Genomic DNA, 24,242 nt, shown 5'->3' on the forward strand with positions numbered 1-24,242 from the left:
CTTCTTGGACAGACTAACGTTGGGCCGCTTTTCCCAGTAAAGGGTCACTTAGAGTAAACGGGGGGGTGGGGGTAGGGGGAACCCAGGTGAAAGGCTGTGAAGTCACCGTCTAGATGCTTGAACAAGACCGTGTCTTGACCTCTGCCGTACCTGTTAAGAACTTCTCCAGAAGTTCGCTGTGGTTCACGTTCTTGATGGTTCTACCTGAGTATGTAGCCAGGGTAGGAACAGCACCGTAGGAGAGGAGCAAGCGGACAATTTCGAGATGATCATTCTTGACAGCATCGTGGAGAGGCCTAGGAGAGGTGCGGGGGATTACACCCGTGCACGCGACGCTTGCTTCTAAGGACACGGGGCAAAATCGAGCGTGTGCGGCCAAGCCTCGTAGGCGCGCTATTTCACCGAGGAGGTGAGTGTACGGTCGCTGCGACAAATTACTCTGTTATTTCAACACATAACCCTTTACGGGACAGGTGAAGGGACCATCTCAGGCCTAATTCTTCAATGCAAATCTCTCTTAATGCATGGCCCAAGGAGGAACTCAGGCCTAGATGAAAACGTTTCCAATGAACTTAAATAGTGACAGACTGTAAGAAGGTAACGTACGGAGGGGTGGGGGGAAGAATCCCAGCATCACGGAAGCAGATACGACAAGCCATTGTTATACCATTACAAACAAAACCCAAAAAGTGCAGTTTGTCAAAGAAACTGGGGGCAAAGTGGAACCTCTCCTGAAACCAACTTGGAGATGAGTGATCAACCCTCTCGCCCAGAAGCAGTCGACAGGCAGGGCGAGTTCTCAGGAGGATACAGAGTCCTCCTGCCCGTGTCCGCTGGGGTCAGGAACACTGTCCACAGTCCCATCCAGAAAGGATGCGATTTGGAAACCACGAACCACCAAATACCTTACAGTTTTGCTAATGTTATGACCGTCAGGAAAGCCCCAGTGCCCTGCCTCGTGGTGGCATCCCAGGTACAACCAGGAAGATGCTTGGGCTGACTCAGACCTGGGCCTCTGGCCAATAAACCGAGGTCAAGGACAGAGTGGGGGCCAGGCCCGGGGATGTGGGTGGACACGGCAGGTCCTATCAAGCCAGTTGCCACTGGACCTGTCTGTACTCCTACAACTTTCAACTCACATATATGTTCAAGAGTGAGATTCAACAGATGCTGGTGAAGAGTCCAGGGTCTTAAAAGAGAACACCCCTGATTATTCATGCAGGCTCAACATTTTCAGGGACCTCTGTCCATAAGAGTGTCACAGAGTTTTAAAGTTCTATGTAAATTTGCCAGAAAGATCTGTCCGATTCCATTCTAGAGGACTCCACCACCAGTGTGCTTACATGGCACTCACTCTCCATCTTTCCTTCTGGGGTTCCCCGCACACCCTGAGAACCACTGCCTATGCCCCAGCAGGGCCAGGCCAAGAGCAAGACCGCCACTGACCCGGTTCCATCCTGGGCACTGCAGTTGACATCGGCGCCATATTCAAGGAGGTGTCGTACGATGTTGAGCCAACCTCTTGCACAAGCCTCGTGCAGGGCACAGTAACCCGCGTTGTCGCGGTGGTTCACATCACAAATCTTGTTCTCCAGGCAGTACAAGACCACTTCCTACGGGGAGAGGAGAGGAGAGGAGAGGAGAGGAGAGGAGAGGAGAGGAGATACCATCAGACAACCATACAGTGAACCTTGTAAGGGTGACCTCCCCATAGCTTGGCGGTGCCCACTTTCAAAGGCATACATCCTTGGGGCCAAAAGCCTACCATGGCGCGGGCAGGCGGCAGGCATCCTGGTCGGGGGTGAGAGTGTGTGAGAAGGGCTTGGAGATGCAGACAGTGTTGTCTAAGGCTCTGCTGCACCAGTGGCCTGGCCATGGGCAAGTTACCCTTGAACTTCTCCAAGCTTCCACAGGGCTGCTGAGAGGACGCATTCGGATAGCGATGAAAGCCCTCAGCCCAGGGGCCGACGTGACCAGTACAGAAGTGTCACAGCTGCTAACATCTTAGATGACACATTGCCAAGCACAGACCATTCTCACTTGATGGGTCTGTTCAGTCAGTGGCAGTGGACGATAACACAAGTTTAGATAAAAGTATGGATGACCAACACTTAAAGAGAGCTTAAATCAGCCAGAGAACATTCCCCAGCTTAGAGAAGCAGGGACACACAGGTCAGCTACATCCTCGCGCCCCCTGTTAAGACCCCAAATCAGAACCTGGGCCTCAGATGCTCGTCTGTACGTTAAGTAGAGTTAAAGAGAAGCTCTCTCCCTCCATCCTCGAGGAATGACACAAAATGCCTCCAATAACCCCACCCTCTATTTTGCCTCACTCCCCCCTCTCGGGGCAGAATCAGTCTAATATTCTCATATTTACTCAAGTTAATGACAGGAACCTGATACACCACAGGCTGCAACCTCCACATTTCAAGAATCAAATAAAACATTCACCCCCGCCCCTGGAGATGTTCTGTGTCAACACTGTGCATTAGAATCACTGTTATTAACCTTATTTCTTTGGCTTGTTAAAATATTAATATGAACCACTCCCAGTAAGCAGAGCAGGAACTTATTCAATGTTTTATTACCTTAAGAAAGTTTTCAGACACATCGAAAGCATTTGCCACCAGAAAACACGTTATACTGTTTATACTGGGTAAGTCGTGCCCAGCAGAGAGCTGTCAGGTTCTGAGAGCTGGGAGTAGGCAGAACGTGCATGTAGCCCAGCACATGGTCTGCTGGGTAAGGGGGGATGGGATGGGGTCAGAACAGGCCTCCTTGTGACATCTCTCAGGTAACTCATCTGTTAAACCTAAAACGGGGGTCATTCTAGCCGCCCATAAGTGCGAGATGGGTTCTGTAAAACCTTTTATGCCCTTTGGAGGACACGCCAATCAAAGGTGACCACTCACTTGGGAGCAAACTAGAATGTTCCATTTGCTTACCACGTGAACCTAATGGGGCATGCTGGTAAACCTGGCCATCGGTGCCCTGTTACTTCAGGTCACTGCAGCAGCTCCCTTCCAAAACAAGAGGAGGAAGAGAAAAGGCACGCCCACGAATGCGTTTCTCCGTTTACATCCCAACCTGCCAGAAAGCCCACAATCCTCTGGGCTCCCAGGCCACCTGCCCCGAGCCCTGGTATCCAGGATACCGCATGAAGCTGCTGCTCTTTTAGCAGGCCCTCACTAGCCAGACTTGAGTGGACGGCTGCAAGCTAATGAGTTGTGTGCGCCAGCCAGGGAGAGGCCCTGTCACGTGGCTCTGGGATCAGGTCTGAACGCCACCAACTGCTGTGCACACATCACTTTACTCAACCCAGGGTTTATTTGCTGTGACAATCATGGCCTTCACCTGGAAACCTTCATCACTACTAGGGCAGATTCAAGGGTACCTAGAAATGAAAGGCCGTCCAAGCTGGTGGGTAAGTCAACTCTCTTCTCCTGGAAGATGGCAGCAAAGGCAGCAGTAGCCCCACGGCCAGGTCAGACTTTTTGCCACGGGCTGTCCTAACTCAACCACGTTGATCCCACTGTTTACACAGTGCTTCTCATTCCCCAGATGAGGACGTCTTCTGTCACCCACAGGAACCCAGGAGCTACCAGGAAAGGAAGGTAGTACTATCCTCATTCAACACTTGGAAACTGAGGCCCAGAGATATTAAACCCCAAGTTCAATTAACATGAAGTACTAGACCTAAAACTCAGGTCTTTGGTACCTGGTCAGCTGGGAAGATTCAAAAGGCCCAAGAGGGCCCCAGTTAGAGGGATGCAATCCAGCTGTGACGAGCACCCCACAGGCCTTCTCTGTTGGGGGTCAAGTGGGCTAACTACACTCTCCTAGCTAAGAGGGTGATGGCCTCTAAATGGATGGCAACCGTCGCCACCAGCACTTTCTCTAACTGAAAGGTGAAGAGGCGGGGCGAGTCTGTCGACGCAACACATTCCTTGGTTTATTTTCTCCGCTAGAAATAAACGGGAGTGTCTGAAGGGCAGCCCAGCCATTCCAGAGCAAAGTCAAACTGCTTTTGTCGGACAGCTCTCTGTTCAGCGGCTATAAGCCGAATGCCACTACCCGCAAAATGTAACCATAAAGGCCATAAGCCCGACGTTGTGAGTTAATTAAATGCCTCATTAACTTTTTAAAAAACATGACTTATTCAATTCATAGAAAATTTAACCATCACCGCTAAAGGCACAAGCATGTGGTTGCACACTAGCGTTTTAGCCTAAGAAATAGAAGCCTTTTTCCCAGGAGGGAAAGGTTTGAGGTCTTTGGCCACGCAAGTGATCTATTTAACTCGGATCTGAAGCCAGAGTGTGTTTCTAAACTTCCAGAACCACATTATCATGACATAAAGCTCAGACAGCCTTTATACTGCACATGGTATCTTTGGCTAAGCAGAAGAAAATAACCAAGAATGCTGAAGACAAAACTTCAGGAAAACCCTCCCAAACGACACCCTTATCTGCTTAAGCAAACTGTCCTTCAATTTGAAAAGGTTGAAGCTGCCACATCTCCCAACTGGGCCTTCATCCCAACATTTAAAATTCTGCCCAGAGAAATCCCAGAAAGTTGGATTCAAAGTTGAAAGCGTTCATCTACTTGTCACAATGTTCAGCATCAACACTGGTGATCTGTGGAATCTACATATTGAAATTTACATTTGAAGAAAAAAACAAATCCGACCGTAAACATTCCCAAGGCTTCCTGTGCAATCAAAGGCCAGGTAGCCTAAAAAAGGATGGATCAAGTGCCCCTTGGTCCAGGCCTCAGAGCCACCAAACCAAAATGGAAACTGTCTTAGAGGACCAACGAGGGTCTTTTGACCTCTCTGGTCCCAAAGGGAGGCTGCTGGAAATGATGCCAAGTTCACAGGTGGGGCTCGGAGCCCCGCCCTCCACGGCGGGTGCAGCAGCACCCCGCCCCCCCATCTCCAGCATTTGCTGGAAGCGGGAGTCTACTTTCTCAACCCTAACCCAAAAGTTGGGGTTAGGGGTCTCCCCACCACCTCCAGCGTTTGCTGGAAGCAAGGAGACTATCTTCTCAACCACGGGGGGGTCTAGCTCAACACTATGTGCAACATCTGCTCTGTCCTCCTAGGCGCCCGCTCTCAGCTCTTGGGAAACCAACTGGGTGCTCCTTGGACTTCACCTGCAAGTAACTGCGCTAACTACCAGAAAGTGCTCTCTAGCTAATGGAGAGGTCTCCAAGAGACGTGTAGATACAAACAACAGCACATTCAACCCACAACAACAACAAAAAAACATCCCAAACTAAGCATAGCCCTAGTGCTTCCAACTTCCCACCCACAGTCATGCCTTAGGGCCAAGGCAGGCACACTTCCAAGGGCTCACGGCACTATGGACCGGGGTGGGGGGACACGACGGGAGACGGGGGACAGGGGCACAGAGCTGGCTGAGGGTGTGGGCGCCAGGGCTCCGGGCCAGCCTGGGTCCTGCCACCCCAGTGCTCAGCCACACCTCCACGCTCAGCCTGCTGCACCGCGTTTTACTGTCACCATTCAACTCCCAGAGGGCTGATGCCAGCACAGAAAAATGCCTTTGCCCTGTGGGCTATTACATCACAATTGCTACTGACAAGTATGGTGGGGGAACTGCACAGGGCAGAGAGAGTCATCTGTCTCACAGAGGTTTTGAACTGTCAAAAGGGCAATTCCAGTGTGAGCCAGTCTTGCTGAGGAGCGTGGTGGGCTGTGGAGCACTGCTGGATTGCTACCTGTACGGGTATCAGCTAACCCCTCTGAGGCTCAGTTTCCTCATCCGAGAGTGGGCTAGTACGCGTTACTCCCAAGTGAAGATGTTAACAGGGTGAAAGGAGTTACTACAGATCACACGGGCTTAGGCAGATATCAGCTATCTTTCTATGTTGCTCTAGCAATAGAGGCCATCACTGTCATCAGCCGTGCTGGGTTGGGATACAGCAGTGTGGACAGGGAGTTTTGTGCAAGGCTCAAGCCCTGCTCCCCGCCCATCAGCCCTCGGCTCCCGTGCCCTCTCAGAAAGAGACTGCTCAGGTCTGCCCCACTCCCACCCCTACTCTGCACAGACACTTCCCACCCGCTACCCCACAGGGGCATCACTCTGCCCCAAACAGCACAAGTTAGTAGAGCTAATAACTACTCTCCTTCTTGCTATTCAGAATCCAAAAGGGCTCATTAAAATTCCCCTGGTCGCCAAGCCCTGGGTTAGGTCAGATTTTATATCAGAGATAAGTGAGCCAGACTGGCCGAAGCAGCCTGCCTGCCTGAACGGGAACGGAACATCAGAGAGGCCTGCCTTTCTTTTCACACCACGACTGAACAAGCCACCAAAGAGCCCGCAGTGTGAGCGGGAGCCAACGCAAACACCCTGCTGGAACACCCAGCCCAGCCCGCCACGTGAAGGGGGCTGGGATCTGAGACCCGCCCCCCATCCCCAGCCAGTGTGTCCCCCACCCAAGGAGCAGCAGCCGGTGGATCCTGATCCGGGGCACCCACAAGGATGCTCACCTCGTAGCCAAGCCGGGAGGCCTGCTGTAGGAGGGTCTCGCCCGCGTTCTTATTGACAATAAGTCTCCGCGCTTCCGGTGGCATCGGGCGGGACTGGGTGGTCTCTGGAGGGGAGCTTGACCATGTCAGCTGCGAGGCCTGGGAAGCTGGTAACAATTGCTGCAAACAGTCCAAGGGCTTCTGGTCCTGCTTGGCCGGCGAAAGATCATAGCCGGAACTGGGCTCAGGCCGCTTTCAAAATCTCCAGACGGTCACCTATCACGAAACCAGGCAGCGCACACATTTCAGGCTGTCCTTCCTCCACCCGCCTGGTTCGCCTCCTCCCTGAGTTACAAACCTGAGTGGAGGAAAGCACTTTTCCTCCTCTCAGTCTGGGGGAGGCGGGGCGCGAGGAAGGGGTTGCATTTTTACTAGCTGGAAACTTCACCACCACCCAGGAGACACGTCCCCTAGGAAGGGGCAGGGACGTTTTGGGGGGAGGGGTTCAGGAAAAGGAAAGCTTTGTCCCCAGAAGCAGAGAAGCAGGCAGGCGGGATGTGCCTGCACGGGCCCGGGGGGCGGGGGAGAGCCAGGGGCAAGAGGTACCTTGCCATCCGCATTGTCCACCTAGGAGTCCCCTGGCAGCGGCAAGCCCCGCCTGGGCTCCTGAGGGATCAAATGCTTGGTTTTGCACGGTCGCTTCCCGGATGGTTTCTCGCTGTTGTCGGTGTATTGCTGCGGCAGGGGCGAAGGCTGCCGATCCATTTCTTCGTCCATGCACAGCACATCTGTCAGGGGGAGAAGCAGCGGGCGTTACACAGTTGTAGCCGGTGAGGAAAGAAAAGCCCATTGTTAGCACTGATCGTTGGAGCAGCTTCAGTTTTTAAAGATATACCAATTATGTTTTCAAAGCGCTAATATGTTAATCATCCCACATTCAACCGGCAAATAGGCTAACCCACGAAACGCCAAATGGCAAGTCGCTTCAAAGGGCCGCAAGACAGGGCAGAAGCCAGCCCTTCGTGCGCTCCCGTCCCCACCCGTGGGGGGCCTGGGTGCTCGGGACAGGGCGACTGGGGACAGCCTGAGGCTGGAATGACGGCACTGACAAGCGCCCGGGGTCACCCAAGACTTCCCTTCCTGCCCAGCCGCGGGCTGGGTGATGAGGAGCAGCCCAGGAAGTCGAGCTCCCGCCTCACTGTCCATTCCATAAGGAAGTGTGCAGGCTGAAAGGACCTCAGGAAGAAAACTCCCCGCTCGCCACACGCTACTCTTGTCAACTTGGATGGCGCTCAGGTCCCCTCCAGGGCCGTTTCCCACAGAGGGCGGGTGATCCACCCTCCAGGAGCGCCCCCCGCCCCGTGCGTATCCTTGTTCATTGTCACTGCATTTAAGGGACTCCTCCAACCAGCTGCTGTTGCTTTTGGCCTCTGCCCTTTTCCTGCCAGGTTTCTCTTCGGAGATGCTATTGCCCTGGGGGGTGACCGCAGGCTGAACCGCCTGGATCACTTCCTTCCTGCCCTGCCGGCCAGGTTTGCTCTCTGCTCCCGCCGTTCTCTAAGGTGCAGCAAGCGGCGCTGCTTTCTGGGATGGAGCCCTGTTAATTCAATGCACACCTCAGGTTGGTCAGCTCACTATAATGTGGCTCTTCTAAGTGGTTAGAGGAACTGTTTGTCATTTCCCTCTCAGGCCAGTCAGCTAATGGAGAAATAACTACAAATTAATGAAGAAGCCCCCCGGGGCGGGGGTGGTGGTGCGGGGAACAAACTGTCTTACACATCACTAACAGGGGTGGGGGAGGGGAGGGGTGTGGTCACTGTGTTGGCTGGAACTTGTCACCAAGTCTCGGGAGGGGGTCTATTTGCCTTTGGCCACCTTTGGGCTCCAGCCCCGGCAACTGGCTTTGGGGGGGTGGGGGGTGGGATGGGGGTGGGGGGTGGGGAGGTGTGAGTGGCTCCCCCCAGGGATCCAGGGTGGGACTGGAACTTTCCACTGCTCCGCTCCAGGACTTCCGTAGGGTGCCCTGCGGGCCCGAAGCCAAACCGAGCTCACCTTTGGAGACCCGTCTCCGCTTGGCTTTCAGCAGAGAGTCCTCCGGGAGCACAGTGGTCTCAGTGTGGTTCCTATTGCCAGACACCTTGCGCTTTCTGTTCAGCCGGAGGGTGGGGCTGCGTGACGCGTCCGGGGCCGCCTGGTCGGCGGGGGACTCTCTGGGGGGCTCCGTGTCCATATCCTCAGGAAGATCACTGTCTTCTGGGGCTTCGAAGCGGTCAGGTTTGCTTCCATCATAACACTCCCCTAGGGGAGGGGAGACAACCCGGAAAGGAGGGAACAAAGGTCACCAGGAGCAGGCAGGACCCCCACGCCCAAGGCAATCTGCTACCAACAGACCACCCCCCTTTGGAGACCAGGGGCCTCACATGCCGGAAGCACAAAACCCTCAGAAAGACGTCCCAAAGGAAGGACAGCTGAACACAACCAGCAAAGAAAGCAGAAAATGAGGCGCGTAGCCCACTCACAATCCATCCTTCAAGGGTCAAGGTGAGGCATCTACACCATCCGTCTATAGGCATGTGAGATCACTCCCTAACTGCTTAACTCTCCAAGGTGGCTTACTTTTAAAGGGGGGGTGAGTGACCTCACAGTAAGATCCAACCAATCAGGGCAGAGCTACAAATGACTATGGAAACAGCTGCTAGTCAACAAAAAAGGCTGATGTCATCAACAGACCAAATAGCCCCCAACTGCCATCTACACAGACATAGCACCAATGTTCACTTGGGTCAGCAGGGGCGAGGGTGAAGAAAAAGGGTAGGGAAAGAATGGTGGGAGGCTGGGAAGCTGGGGAGACCAAGGCAAGAGGAGCCTGGCAAAGGGAAAGGAAAGGCTTCCTGGTGCACACACAAGGGTCAAGGGCAATTTCAAAGAACTCAACCAGATTGCTACAAGTCCGTCTGTCCTCTTTCCACACCCGTGGGGGGAAAGCATTTCACTGCCATCGAGGGGCTGCTCCTATTTCCTGTCTAGGAAGAAGGCCCACAGTGACACCAGTCACCCACCTGGCACGTCTCCACGCCTTCCTTCCCAGGCAACAAGCATCTAAGGACATTTCAAAGACAAGACTCCAACCCCCTTCGTGGGGGTGGGGTGGGGGGGTGCGGCGGGCAGGGCTGAAGTACTCACACCTCAGCTCCGCCTGTGTTGCTCCTGCCCCTCTGCTCAATCTAGCATCCACTTAGGGCTTTTCCTCCAATCACCCCAGCCTAACATCACTCCTCACTTTTGCTCTAGCCAAAGAAACAGTTCAACTGCTTTGCTAGTCACATTGTTTCTAACACACAAATAATTCCATAATGATCACTGTGCTGTTAAAGAGTTCCCCGAAGATGACCCTGTGTCCATCACCGGCCGGGGGTGGGGGTGGGTGTATGAGTTTGGTATTTCGTTAACACCTGAGCTAAGCTCCCACAGCCCGTTTTTCTAGATGAAATCATGGACACACCCCTCACATGCTGCTCGCATTCCTCCTCCTCTCCCTAGACCACTTCAAGTATCACTCCCACTTCTGCTCAGCAGGCTGGTCCCCTGATCAGCCTCTCTTGGGAGCATTCCCAGCATTTAATGGCAGCCAGTTGTGGGGATGAACCTCACCCTGGCCTGGGCTAGCCTGACCTGTGTTCTCAAGGGTGGAACACACTTAGCTTTTCTCCAAGGGTATCCCAAGGTGGGAGAGATCCCCATCTAGTCTTGCCGGAATGGTGGAATCACCCCAACCGCGAGGGTCTCCTGCCATGGCAGCAGGAGAAACCCCAAACTCCTGGCCTGTGCTTACGGGTGATGCAGCCCAGGCTACCGCAGGCCCGGTGAAGACGGCGTGCTGCAACTCTCACTCGGGCTGCTCTGTGACCCTCTTAAACACTCGGGCAGGAATGGCGCCGCTTTACAACTCGGCCCCCTTCACTTGTAAAGTGGGAATGTTGGGTTTCCTTGGTGGCGCAGTGGTTGAGAGTCCGCCTGCCGATGCAGGGGACACGGGTTCGTGCCCCGGTCTGGGAAGATCCCACATGCCGCGGAGCGGCTGGGCCCGTGAGCCATGGCCGCTGGGCCTGCGCGTCCGGAGCCTGTGCTCCGCAACGGGAGAGGCCACAACAGTGAGAGGCCCGCATACCGCAAAAAAAAAAAAAAAGTGGGAATGTTACTGCTAGCCTCCCTCCAGGGTGGGCTTCATAATCACGGGCCAGGCTCAGCACAGAGAAAGGCTGGAAAAATCCCTTTAACCAAAAGATGCCAAGACTTTCAGACCAGCCTGAATCTCAGGCCTGAAACGTAGGAAATTTTAAGAGGTGAGCCCTGCTGGTTACACCATTGGACTTCTCTGGTCCAATCAGCCTTCCCTAAAAGCTCCGTGGGAGGGGATCCATGGAGGGATGGAAGGGCTACCTTAAGAACCCCCATGTCCAAGTTGAAAGTTTCTTTTTCCAAACTAGGTCCATCCACCCTTCCCCCAACCCCAGAGCCTTTTAGGGCAAAGATCTCAATTCCCCTCAGCTAAGGCCCCCCAAGACCTTACGCTAGTGTGACCTTACCCAGGCCAGTAATAACCCTGAAGGACACCCACCCCGACTGCCCAAGATGCCCATGGCCACCAGCTATGGGGTAGAGGCTCCGTGTCACTTGGAGCTTCTCAAAGACTGTTCTAACCACGACCCACACGAGGATGACCCTTGAGGGCAAAAGAGATGGGGAGATAAATAGATGCACGGGGATCCTAACCATCAGGCTTTGCCATCATTGCTACTTTTGGCCCTTCTAAAAGTGGGAAGCCATGTGCCCTTGGTCACCCAGTCTAAGCAAGATGTGAACGTGGTCCCTGCAGCATGGTCTTATGACTCACAGCACATATATCCCAAATTCATTATGGTTGTACCATAGCATCACCTCACAGAAGCATCACCACAGCAACATTTACAAGTCACTGTGGCAACAAAGCACCCTCACCACTGTTGAGCCATGCCCAGTGAGGCCTAAACAAGGTGAGAGGGTTCTGAGTCGCTGCAAGGCTCCCCAGGATTAAAATCCCCTTCTCTGTAGCTTAACTGTAATAGCACCTCCAGTCAGGGCTAACCTTGTTCAAAGTTACACCCGCTACAGAAGGAGTGCAGGGGATCTCTGTTCCAAAGTAGTTTACAAACGTGCAGGTGCTCAGCTGGAAGAGAAGTTCCCTGAGCAAAGAAGTTTCATGAAGCCCCTTGACTGAGCCTTCCTCCAGCTCCTGGCCAGGCACTGCCACTGAGCAGGACCTAGGCCTGTCCCAGCCAAGTGGTTCGCAAGGGAGATGGTTACTCCAAGTTTGAGAAGGAAGGGACCAATGCCTCCTTGCCCCGCCCCATCTTCAAATGCCACTGAGGGTTCCTAGAGATGAACTTCCAAGTCTGAGGAACCTCCAAACTCATTTGGTGAACTTCCAAAATAAAAATTTCACTCAGCCACCCATGTGATCATAAAGAATAAATGAGTATCTCGGCCACTGTGTTTTCAAGTTAATTCCTTTTTTTAAACAACCCCTAGCAACAAGATGCACCCGCGCCAGGACAACCAGGGCCGTGCAAACAGCACCCACCACCTTAGAAGCTCCTGGGCCCTCCATGGGTAGGGGCTGCCTCAGAAGGGGGAAGGCATCTTGAAGGCGTCCTGGACCCTCTCTGGGACCCATGCCCGCCCCAAATCCCCGCCCCAGCTCCCATGTGCTCACAGCTCGGCTCTCGGCCACACCGACACCCATGAGAAGGACCTGAGCCCATATCAGCTGAAGACGTGATGGCCCAAGAACAAGAAGGCCCGTTCATATCCAGCTGAATGGAATGAACACCTGCTGGGCCTTGGACGTGGAGGCTGCAGTAAGAACAGTGGCCCCTTCAGGTGACCTTTCCTGACCAGCTATTTACAAACCCCACGTCTCTACAAGACAGAGGGTGGGTGGGGAACCCACCTCCATTGCCCCAACCTTTCAAACGGAGCCCCTCACCTTCCCCAACCCTTCTCCTGCCCTCCCATGGTGGCGATTCATGGCTCACTGGGCCACGTCCCGGGTGCTCCAGGAAGAGACCCGTCGGTCGGTCTGAGATTGGAGGCAGGCGGTGGGGGGAGGGGGCTTTCGGAATCATCTGGGGCTCAGGCCCTGCTCCCCATCAGCCACACCGAGTTCTCGTCTCCACGGTCAGCAGGAAAGACTGGGAAGGACGCACACTAACGTCTCTGGGAAGAAGGGTGGGTGAGGCCACTGAGACATGAAGGGCAGCGGCCACCCTGGGTTTGGCCACGTTGCTGGAGAAAAGGGCGAGAAGACTCGAGGCCGGTTAACTGCCCGCTCCCTTCCTCCAGCCTCCCTCACCATCCACCCGCAACAGGCAGATTCCCTCCTCAGAAAAGTGCATCCCCGTGAACTTGGCCTTGCCCACTTTTACCACATCTCTCTGAGAAACTTCCCTAGGAGCTGAGTTATGAGGCCACTCAGGAGGGTAAGGGCTGCGTGTCAGCTGTGAGCACAGGCAAGGAGGGAGGCCTTCTTGCTGCTTCACTCCAGGGTGGCCTGGACCCTCCGTTTTTCATTCCAATCCCGAGGGGGAGGAGCTCGGAATCGTCTACTCCAGGCACATCAAGAGCCCCATCCCTCGGGTAAGGCCGCCACTGACTAGCCCCAGAAATCCCCTTCTACGGGAGCCACGTGGGACACACCGGTCCCGGTGTGGCTTACCCAGAACCCTGGCCACAGGCCTTTGTCTGACCCCAAAGATGAGCTGGGGGAGGGCAGTGCTCCAAGCAGCAGAGAGAAGCACACGCTGCTGCTGACCACAATTTTCCCGAACTGCATCAGGCACCCACGACCTAAGCGTGCGGGCCAACGCCGACCCTACGACTGGGTCCAAGGGCCTGGGCCTCCCAAACGTGCCCACCACCCCCGACTGTCCCGTCTCAGGAGGATTGCACGCCCACCCTGTCCTCGACGTTCACCTAGGTGCCCTCACTCACCATCACCGGTGAGGTTTCTGGGGTCCGGAGCAGGCTGCAGGCCACAGGCCACAAGCACGCACACTGAAGAAAGCGGGAGAAAGACCTCCACTTGCTGCCAACGCATCTCATTAGCCCAGGAAGTCTCGAGGGCAAAGCCCGAAGTCAACCCCAGTGGGGGAGCAGCCGAGGGGACCGCAGAGTGTGACTCGAGGCCAACACGAGCTTTCTCTCCAGTTCGGCCTCCAGAACAGAACACAGCCGTCTGGTGGGAAGAACGGCCTCGTTGGTCCCACGGCCTGGGAGCGTGGTGTCAGCTCCTCATGGCTGCAAACGAGCCTCCACAGAACACAATGATGCTCATCTCTCTGGGGCCTTCATCAGCCCTCATCGCACTTGAACGAAACCTCTGCCTCTGGAGGGAGAATACGAGTACTCTCCACCCCCTCCCACAGGAGACTGTCACTCTGGAGGGTCTGGCTCTGGCTGCAAGTGTCATCCCACTGCTACCAAAAACCCGTGTCCGTACCTGCTACACAACAGAACACATACCTGCTACGCCGGAGGTCCTGCACTGCCATTCCTCTGCTCTACTGTATCAGACTATTACTAACTACAGGACTAGCATTGCTCCGGAAAAAGGAGACGCGTGCCAGGAAACAGCATTTCATAGGTGCTTCACTCCTGGATGCCGCAACGCTCAAAAGGACAGCCAGCCTTGCAATCCACAGCTGGGAAGGGTGGCCAGAGCAGCCCGTTCTCCGAACAGCCAGCACCCAGACGCTGGGCCGTCGGAAGCGTACTGCTTCCTCTCACCTCCCTCGGCACTGGGAGCGGAACCGCCCCGTTCCCACTGACGTGGTACCACACGCGAGCCGCCTGGGTTCACTTACATCTCTCACTGTCGTTCTGGTAGGCAATGGCCTCCTCCGGGGCGACCGACTTTGGCTTTTTGTCCTGACTTCCTTTCAGCCTTTCCCAGTCAGCGGGGCTGAATTTGCGCACCTCGGAGTCTTTGGTCGTGGGGTGGCCACCTTCTCGCTCTTTCATCTCCAACTCTGAGAAGCGCATCACTGCACGCTACAAAGAGAACGGAGATGGAAAAAAGACACACCTTACCACCAAAGCTATTTCACTGCCCTTACCTTAAAGGAAAGTATCTTCAAAGAAAAGTTTGCCCCAAACCAACCACAATTTATGATACAACTGAGATATTTTAAAATTGAACGATAAAACGTAAGAGTGTCTATGTGTAACTAGTCACACACTCTTTATTCGTAAAGCCATACGTATGTAGAGATATATGTGGTGTGTATATATAGCCATACATACACTGTGGCATACAGACAGACATTCTCTTTCGAAGGTAAATAAAACAAAACAAAAACACAACGCAAAGAAAGCGAAACAAAAACACAACAGAAAAGAAAACAAATGCACAGTGAATAAAGACGACCATGGCCCACAAACTTCCCTTTGTATATTTGGAAATGAAATTTAACTCAAAAGGTTTATGGAAGATTCTAGTAATAAAAATTTGAAGAATTGACCTCACAGTAAGCAGCGGGTAGACATAAAATACTGTCCTCTTGTAATCCTTCCATCTATGTAATTAAAATGGGCACTCAATGGATCATTTAGATAACTTCAGCCATTTTTATAAGCATAAACCAATTTTTTTCTTAACATTGCAAAACAATTTGGCTTTGTGTTTTAATTAAAAGTAAAATATCTTAAGGAAATTCCTATACAACATCTATCATTCACTAGCAAGTTAAATACATACTCTATCCCATTAAGCAAGGTTTGTGTTTTTGTTTTGTTTGTTTGTTTTTTGGGTGGAAAAAAAAATTGCACGAATCTCACAGACATGCGGCCGCTACACACCTCCACCAAGTATCACGTAAGGCATTCTAAGCAGCGCTTTTAGGTATATTTGTTAACGTACAGTAACGGCAGAGAAATCAAAGCGATAGGTAAATGTCATGCAGTCTTTTAGACATCCTTCGCAATAATTAAAACTTCCGTTATCAGCATTCGAGTGGAGTTCGCTTAAAATCTACAGAATAACTTCAAGTATCCACTTACGTCCCCTTACTGGACACATTTCAAACATTTAAATTATCCTAAGCTTCATTAACCAAATCAGCCCAGTGTCCTGCCCTATCATACCCCCGGCCCCCTCCTCTTCACACATTAAAAAAACCTGACAACTGGTCAGGCTCCTGAAATTCGGGTGGTGGGGGCTCACCTGCAATGCCCGCTCCTCCCGACTGAGCTGACGGGAGTCTGCGTACAGTCCGGTAGCGACACACTTGAACCGGTCACCCACGTAACCAGCGGAGTTTGCGATTCTCTTTGCCAGCTTAGATGGCTTCGGTTTCAGAACTTTGCCATCGGTTGATCCTGCCTCGTCAGCTCCGTCTTTGGTGTAGGTGGGGGTGACGTCCACACTCGGTGGGGCACTGCCCACGCAAAATGGTTTGGGATCCTCTTGGGTTTTCCCGAACGTGACCGCAGAGCCGTCGCTCCCCAGGGTCGGCTCCAGGAATGCAGTCGAGACCGGCGTCACCAGGTTCTCCTTGTTGGTTACCGCTGGAACATTCTCCTTGCTTAAGCCGGAAACTGGCTGGCCCGGAGCCTGTTTGAAAGTATAGGCTTCGTGGAAGTCACTGATGCACCCCAACTCCTCTCTCAGGGCAATGAAATCCCGGTGTGGCTGTAGGGCCATATTTTACTTTTTTATTTTTTAATATATGTTCACATGTTTCCATAAAGGATCCAAGGTGGCCCATAACGTAAGGACACACAATATTAGCTTTAAAAACACATGAAAAAAAAAAAAAAAAAAAGGGAAATCATGATCCTGGAAATGGGTTGCATCCTTTTAAGGGGTGAGAATAACAGAATGAGTGAGCCAAAGATTTGGGAAAGGATCTCACATTTCCAAACGTCCAAATCTTAAAATTGCACCAAGTGGGAATGTAGCTGTGGCAGTATTAACCTGAGAGAGCTCTATGATCGTTGTCTTTACTCATCACTTGGTTGCAAGGTTATAAATGACAGGGCAAGTGAAGGAGGGCAAGTAGACAGATAAGAGTCATTTCCTGATTCTCAAAAGAAGGGGCATCACCTAGGGAAGGGGACTGCAAAATCCTACAGGAATCCTCTTCATATACTAAATTTTCTAGGTGGCAAAAGTATCTCCTTTGACCCTAGCAGCCAGATGGAACTTAGAAAAGTAGTGAAAAGCTACTCAACTGAATGCAAGTCATATGACTAGGAGCATGTCAGTGAAAAGTTCAAGGGAAGATGCTGTGGAAGAGCAGTTCACCTTGTGGTTGAGCGTCCTCAGAACGTGCAATGGGAGGTGCAGTACCTGCTCTGTCTCACAGGGACCCTCCAACCTCTAAACGCATCTTTCCTGGGAAGCTGAATTCAAAAAGTCAATTTTAAAAAAAGATAGGGCTTCCCTGGTGGCGCAGTGGTTGAGAGTCCGCCTGCCGATGCAGGGGACACGGGTTCGTGCCCCGGTCCGGGAAGATCCCACATGCCGCGGAGCGGCTGGGCCCGTGAGCCACGGCCGCCGAGCCTGCGCGTCCGGAGCCTGTGCTCCGCAATGGGAGAGGCCACAACAGTGAGAGGCCCGCGTACCACAATAAATAAATAAATAAATAAATAAATTTAAAAAAGATAAAAGTCTCTAGTAGAGAAATTGTATCAGAGCCTAGTATTAAGAGCTGTAGAGCCACAAGTTTCCCATGATACGGCCTTAGCAGAGGCTGTTAAGGCAGTGACAGAAAATTTGTACCGAGGGAAATAGCAGAAGAGTTTGCCTACAATTCACGAAAATGCTCCCTGCACTTGGCCTGAAGGAAATCAGCAAAATTTGTAACAGCTTGTGTATTTGTATGCGGGATGGAGAACGAGTTTAATTTTTTAATTTCTCTGAATTATCACGTAAGATTCAGAAGATGCTCTCTCTGCCTAGAAGCCACCCCACTGGGATAACTATGCCTACGGAGTGCCTTTGCCTATGACTCCTACTTGCTAACAGACTGGCAGCCTGGCCCCAGGGCCTGGTCGCTGCTCCCAGTGCAATGGTGGATATGGTGTCAACGGTTGCAAAATCAAAGCCCCTTACATCCTCTCCATGCCTCGGTCCCACCCCCCACCCCACTCACCATTGATGTTCAGGAAGGGGAAGGTGTCCTGGATGGGAACGTGGTGCTGTGACTGGTCCAGCTCACCTTCCTCATCTTCTTCATCCACACCATTATCTTTCTCATCCCAAGGAGCAGATCCAGTGGATCCTACCCGAGAAACACACACACACACACACAAAGGTCAAAAGTGAGGCGCTCACGTTGCACTGTCATCCCTGCAGCCCACTGCCAGCTCCTCCTATGGAGCCCCAGTGCAAGCTCTCATCCCCTCCCCTATCCAGGAGCTGCAGACCCTACTCCCTTCTCCTAGAAACCTTTTAATTCCTACTCTAAACCCCTTTCTACACATTCGCATCCCTTCTAAGGACCCAAGGAGCACAGCTTCTCTCCTTTATAAGCTTACTGTGAAGACAGACCCTTCCCTCATGGCAGAGCCTCACTAGATTCACTGGAGGTCAAGTCTAAATTATCTGGCTCTTAGTCGGAACTGGCTCAACATTGAGTAAATATAGGGATCAGGTGGTATTCTCCTAGGAAAAATACCATACAAATTAAATGATCACTTACCCATCATTTATAAAGAGAACTTAATAGCCTTCGTAATGTCATGGCAATTGATTCTTAGAACAGCCTTTGAAATACGCAGGAAAGATGAGAACCCAGATTTTATAGTGGAAGAAGCTGAGGCTCAAAATGTTGAATGACTTGATTCAATGTCCCACAAGTAGTGAAATAGAAAGACCGAGGTTTATAACTCAGACCTTCTAAGTTTTAAGCCCTCCTTCTTCTAAACTACCTGGCCTCTCTTCTCAGTGTTGAGTCCCAAGAGAAGTTATTTTTTATAGAACTCAATACCCCCTCTTCTTTCTAATGCTTTACTGTTCCACTGGGTGGGCAGGAAGACTGTGCTGAGTTTATATCTTTTGTTCTCTGGGTTCTTTCTAGGGACAGCATTTCTTGCTTTATTTACCAGTCTTCAACTTTGTAAGCGAGGCGACTTTCAAGTCGACTATCGCTTTAAGGGTCCAGCCCGGAACCTGGCACACTGTCCACCTTCTCCCCAGCAGCTGGGGCCTCACCTGGGTTAATGATAGAGCCCTGGGGCTGGGGGATGTCACACACTTGATATATCTTCACTGGGTTCATGGGCACCTCCTTGGTGCCGTCGTACATCAGGTTGAATTCCCTGCTCTTGTTGAGCGCACAGCGGAGCTGGGCCTTCCATTTAGCTGGGTCGGGGTCGTCCACCCCTTCCTGGTACTTCCCCTGTCTCCACAGCCCAGGCCTGAGGGATAGGAAACTGCAGTGAGTGCCTGATTGTTGCCCAGAAACACTGGAAAGTGTGCCCGCCCTCCCTCATACAGACACAGATACACACAGCCCTGCCTGACCGCCCCATCACCCCAACTCTAATTTACAGAGACTGCAGCAGAAAACACCACGCTGGGGACCAGGCAAGGCAGGGCCTGAGACAAATTAAGCCAAATGCAAATACAGTATTTTAAAAAGAGGAGTCTCATCTCAAGTGCTTGTGCCAGCATCATCTGTCAAGACTACAATGGCCTTAATGAAGGGTTAAAAATAAAGAAAAATCTGGAACAAGTATACACCAAAATACTAATGGCAACTTTTGGATAGCAAGATTTCAGGTAATTTTGTTTTGTTTTGCTTGCCTTATTTGTTTTTCACATGAATTGCTTATATAATAAGAAGAGAAAGGGAGGTGGCGTATGATATGAAGAATTTAGGCTTGCAGTTCCCTCTCCCTTCAGTCTTTAACCTGATGCACAAATAACTGTTGAAACCAAGTACCTTTAGGAGTAGCAGCCCATAGGAGGGCAGGAAGCACGCTCTGGGGGTTCAGCTGGCCTCAGTGCGAGGCTGAGGGCCTCAAGTCCTAATAAACTCACACCACCTGCCTTTCCCTGCTTCCTCAAACTCCCACATTGGGAACATTTTGCTGGGAACACCAGTGGCTGGTGGCCTGGGCCAAAACCAGTGTGGCCCCGCCTCTCTGGTTTTCAATTTCCAGGTCTAACAGGCATCTATGTGTCTGTTCACGGGATATCAGCCCTCCCCCACTGTTAACGTATCTCAGATGTCTACACTTTCTTCAGGGCTGTGACGTATGTGCTGGTGCAGAAAAGGGGGATGTCTTTTGCAGAGGACTCAAGATCAAGAGAACGAGATGGACCGGCCAGACTGCTCCCACTTGATGTTAGGAAGATAAGGTGGCCATGTAGTTAGAATTCTGCAGGGGAACATAGCCTATAGAGTCTATGGGTTTGCGGATCCACAACTTTTATTTTTTCAGTAATGCCAACCAAGCTCCTAAGAGACTGACATATAATCCAGAATGCCAGTCTACTCGTTTTCAAAGGGGGATAAAGCTGGTCAGTGACCAGCATGGTTAAGTCCAATAACCTGGACATAACCATGTATGATCTCAACCAGTAACTCCTGTATCTGGTTTCTAATGACAATTCCAAGAACATAAGACCCACTCAACATTTAAATCCAAATTTTCAGATGACTCCAAAGCTAAATGGAAATGATTTGATATTGAACTCTAAATCTGCATTATCTAGACTATCTCTTACCCAGTTGGGTAACCCAGAAGCGACAGTAAGAGGCTCCTGCTTTCCCAAAAATCACAGGGCGTAAAGATGAAAAGAACTGGAAAGGCAAGACCCCCAGGGAATTTGCAAAGCTGCTCTTGTGTCTTTTTCTTTTTGACCTTGAAGCCAGGAGAAATTCTAAAAATACAAATGTATTAATTTTTAAAACTTGACTTTACTGAATATTGTTCAGATCCCCAAGCCTACAAAAATAATTTTATTTTTTTAAAAATGCTCCCTCTTCAGACTATACTACAAAGCTACAGTAATCAAGACAGTGTGGTACTGGCACAAAAACAGAAAGATAGATCAATGGAACAGGATAGAAAGCCCAGAGATAAACCCACACACATATGGTCACCTTATCTTTGATAAAGGAGGCAGGAATGTACAGTGGAGAAAGGAAAGCCTCTTCAATAAGTGGTGCTGGGAAAACTGGACAGGGACATGTAGAAGTATGAGACTAGATCATTCCCTAATACAATACACAAAAATAAGCTCAAAATGGATTAAAGACCTAAATATAAGGCCAGAAACTATCAAACTCTTAGAGGAAAACATAGGCAGAACACTCTATGACATAAATCACAGCAAGATCCTTTTGGACCCACCTCCTAGAGAAATGGAAATAAAAACAAAGATAAACAAATGGGACCGAATGAAACTTCAAAGCTTTTGCACAGCAAAGGAAACCATAAACAAGACCAAAAGACAACCCTCAGAATGGGAGAAAATATTTGCAAATGAAGCAACTGACAAAGGATTAATCTCCAAAATTTATAAACAGCTCATGCAGCTCAATAGCAAAAAAACAAACAACCCAATCCAAAAATGGGCAGAAGACTTAAATAGGCATTTCTCCAAAGAAGATATACAGACTGCCAACAAACACATGAAAGAATGCTCAACATCATTAATCATTAGAGAAATGCAAATCAAAACTACAATGAGATATCATCTCACACCAGTCAGAGTGGCCATCATCAAGAAATCTAGAAACAATAAATGCTGGAGAGGGTGTGGAGAAAAGGGAACACTCTTGCACTGCTGGTGGGAATGTGAATTGGTACAGCCACTATGGAGAACAGTATGGAGGTTCCTTAAAAAACTAAAAATAGAACTACCATATGACCCAGCAATCCCACTACTAGGCATATACCCTGAGAAAACCATAATTCAAAAAGAGACATGTACCAAAATGTTCATTGCAGCTCTATTCACAATAGCCCGGAGATGGAAATAACCTAAGTGTCCATCATCGGATGAATGGATAAAGAAGATGTGGCACATATATACAACAGAATATTACTCAGCCATAAAAAGAAACGAAACTGAGCTATTTGTAATGAGGTGGATAGACCTAGAGTCTGTCATACAGTGTGAAGTAAGTCAGAAAGAGAAAGACAAATACCGTATGCTAACACATATATATGGAATTTTTAAAAAATGTCATGAAGAACCTAGGGGTAAAACGGGAATAAAGACACAAACCTACTTGAGAATGGACTTGAGGATATGGGGAGGGGGAAGGGTAAGCTGTGACAAAGCGAAAGAGAGGCATGGACATATATACACTACCAAATGTAAGGTAGATAGATAGTGGGAAGCAGCCGCAGAGCACAGGGAGATCAGCTCGGTGCTTTGTGACCGCCTGGAGGGGTGGGATGGGGAGGGTGGGAGGGAGGGAGATGCATGAGGAAGGGATGTGGGAACAGATGTATATGTGTAACTGATTCACTTTGTTATAAAGCAGAAACTAATAAAAATAAATAAATAAATAAATAAATAAATAAAATACAAAAAATACAAAAATAAAAATGCTCCCTGCCTCAAAGGAGTTTACAATCCCTTAAAGGAGACAGATGAGTCAATAGATCAGAAATATAGATACTATGTAACACCAGTAAAACTGCCTAATCCATAAAGAGTCGGGGGGTAGGTATGGTTGGCTAAGTTTATCAGAATTTATGATTCTAGGGCTGAATCTTGAACATGGGTAGAAGTTAACCAGGTGAGAAGCGTGGGTCACGATACTCTAAGCAGAAGAAGCTTTATGGGCAAAGGCAGAGGCTGAAAAGCACAGTGCTTAGGGGACCTACAAGCAGTTCAGCTTGCGTGGAGGCAGCATGAGATGAAAGTCTGGGCTTGTAAGTAGGAACCATGCCAAGGAGTTTGGACCTGATTCTTAGAACACTGAGAACCACTGAGAGATTTAAGCAGGTTGTGATGGGATCAGATTTAAGTTTTAGAAAGAACCCTCTAGCTGCAGGACTGAAAAGGGTTTAGAGGGAGGCAAGGCATGAAGATAACACATAGTCTCTATATAAACCATATAATAGTGTCACTAGGGTCTGAACTAAGGAGGTGGCGGTAGGGATAGAGGATACAGGTAACGAAGGAGCCGTTAAAGACGCTGACTTGACAGAGCTTGATGAGGAACTGAGTCCTTGAAGAAGGTGAGAGAGAAATCAAGGATGATTCCCTGGTTTAGGGTTTGGGAGACTGGGTGGGGGGTGATGCTGGCCACTGAGATAGGAGCAGGTTTAGAAAGATGACTTCCCTTTGGAAATGTCGGAGTTCAAATGCCTGTGGAAGGCCTAGGGGAGGAGGCCCAGCATGCCCAGGGCAGTTTTTTATCCCCACTCACCTCTCACATCACCTGAGGGACTCTCCCTGCCTGCCTCCAGCCTGGAAGAAAGTCCACCAGATTACGGACATCTCTGCCCTGTGGGCAAGGACCAATTTCTTTTCATTTCTGTATCCCTGCTCAGGCTTTAGCACACAGTAGGTCAATGTGTATTTGTTGAATTGCCTCAAATTTACAGAAATACACTTCTTGGGGAATGAATAAGTTGCTATTACGGATGGAAGACCAGGAAAACAGCTATGAGCAGAAGGCCAAGGAGACACTGCAGAAAGTGCTGGAGGAGAAAATGCGTGCACAACAGCAACTGCAGAGCAAACAGGTGTGGGGATGCTCCATAATCCTTGGGGCTGGGAACCCTGGGGCAGTCTGGGTGGCAAGGGAGCCAGCTGCACAACTCCCTGGAACCCCCAAGGCACCACCCTCTCCTCTGATCTCCCTCAGCGGTCCCTGGCCCTGGCCGAGCACAAGTGTGAAGAGTGGAAGAGCCAGTACGAGAGCCACCCCCAGCATGCAACTGTCCCCTACCCTGCCAGCCCAGTAATCATGAACGCTGTCTTCCTTCTCTTTTTTACAATGTGGTACATATGGATTTTTTTTGAATGAGATTTAACCAGCTTTTAAACCTTTCTTCTTTCTAACAATATCAGTACTCTCTGACTCTCCAAATGCACCTTTTCAAGTTGATTTAATTTATGGAAAAATCACCCTTCATACTTTCCCTTTCTTTTTTAAGCTTCCCCATGGTAGTGTAATGTAGTAGAAGGAGATTTGGCCTGGGAGTTTGGACACCAGGGTTCTAGCTGCAGTAACCCACAGTTACACACGTTATATTATTAAAGAAAAAAGTAACTTACAGAAATGTATGAGGCCATTATGCACATACACACAAATATATATTCACTCATATATCCATAAAAAAGTAGTCTGGAAGGTTCTATAAAATGTTAAAGGTGTTCATCCCACGGTGGAGGAGATATACGTTAACTGTATTACCCTCTTAAATTTTTACAGTAAATATATATTACTTTTATAATTTAAAAAGCCAAACTTTTCATTTTTAAAAACCTAAAACATGAAAGAAAACTGGAAAACCAACAAAATTAAAACAATCCCTAAGTCTGAGGCAACGATTTTTTTATCCGAGTACAAGTGATGAATGAAAATACTAAGAATGGTGTGTGACACCTTAAAGTATAGAAAAAAATACAGTAAGGCAAGTAGGCATTAAGATAATAGAATATAAAACGTTACCCAGATATATTCAGACAATGGACTATTATTCCAGTAATAAAAAGAAATGAATTACTAATATG

The 24,242-nt window shown here is 50.1% G+C and overlaps 1 protein-coding gene and 1 pseudogene across 2 annotated transcripts in view; one reads left to right on the plus strand and one right to left on the minus strand.

Moving 5' to 3' along the window:
* LOC308620770 (centrosomal protein of 78 kDa-like) overlaps positions 1 to 24,242 on the plus strand; it is a 1,829,729-nt pseudogene that overhangs the window by 822,320 nt on the left and 983,167 nt on the right. The window lies entirely within an intron of this gene.
* Positions 5 to 16,314, minus strand: LOC308620095 (BCL-6 corepressor-like). The gene is made up of 6 exons (XM_081239424.1): positions 15,750 to 16,314; positions 14,392 to 14,578; positions 8,631 to 8,788; positions 6,512 to 6,742; positions 1,447 to 1,613; positions 5 to 296 (listed from the first exon to the last, which is right to left on the minus strand). The coding sequence occupies exons 1-6, from the start codon at positions 16,227 to 16,229 to the stop codon at positions 110 to 112; spliced, it is 1,410 nt and encodes a 469-aa protein (XP_081095550.1). The 5' UTR covers positions 16,230 to 16,314; the 3' UTR covers positions 5 to 109.

Source organism: Mesoplodon bidens (genome assembly GCF_964165515.1).
Source record: "Mesoplodon bidens genome assembly, chromosome: 7".
In the NCBI taxonomy this organism is placed as follows: Eukaryota; Metazoa; Chordata; class Mammalia; order Artiodactyla; family Ziphiidae; genus Mesoplodon; species Mesoplodon bidens.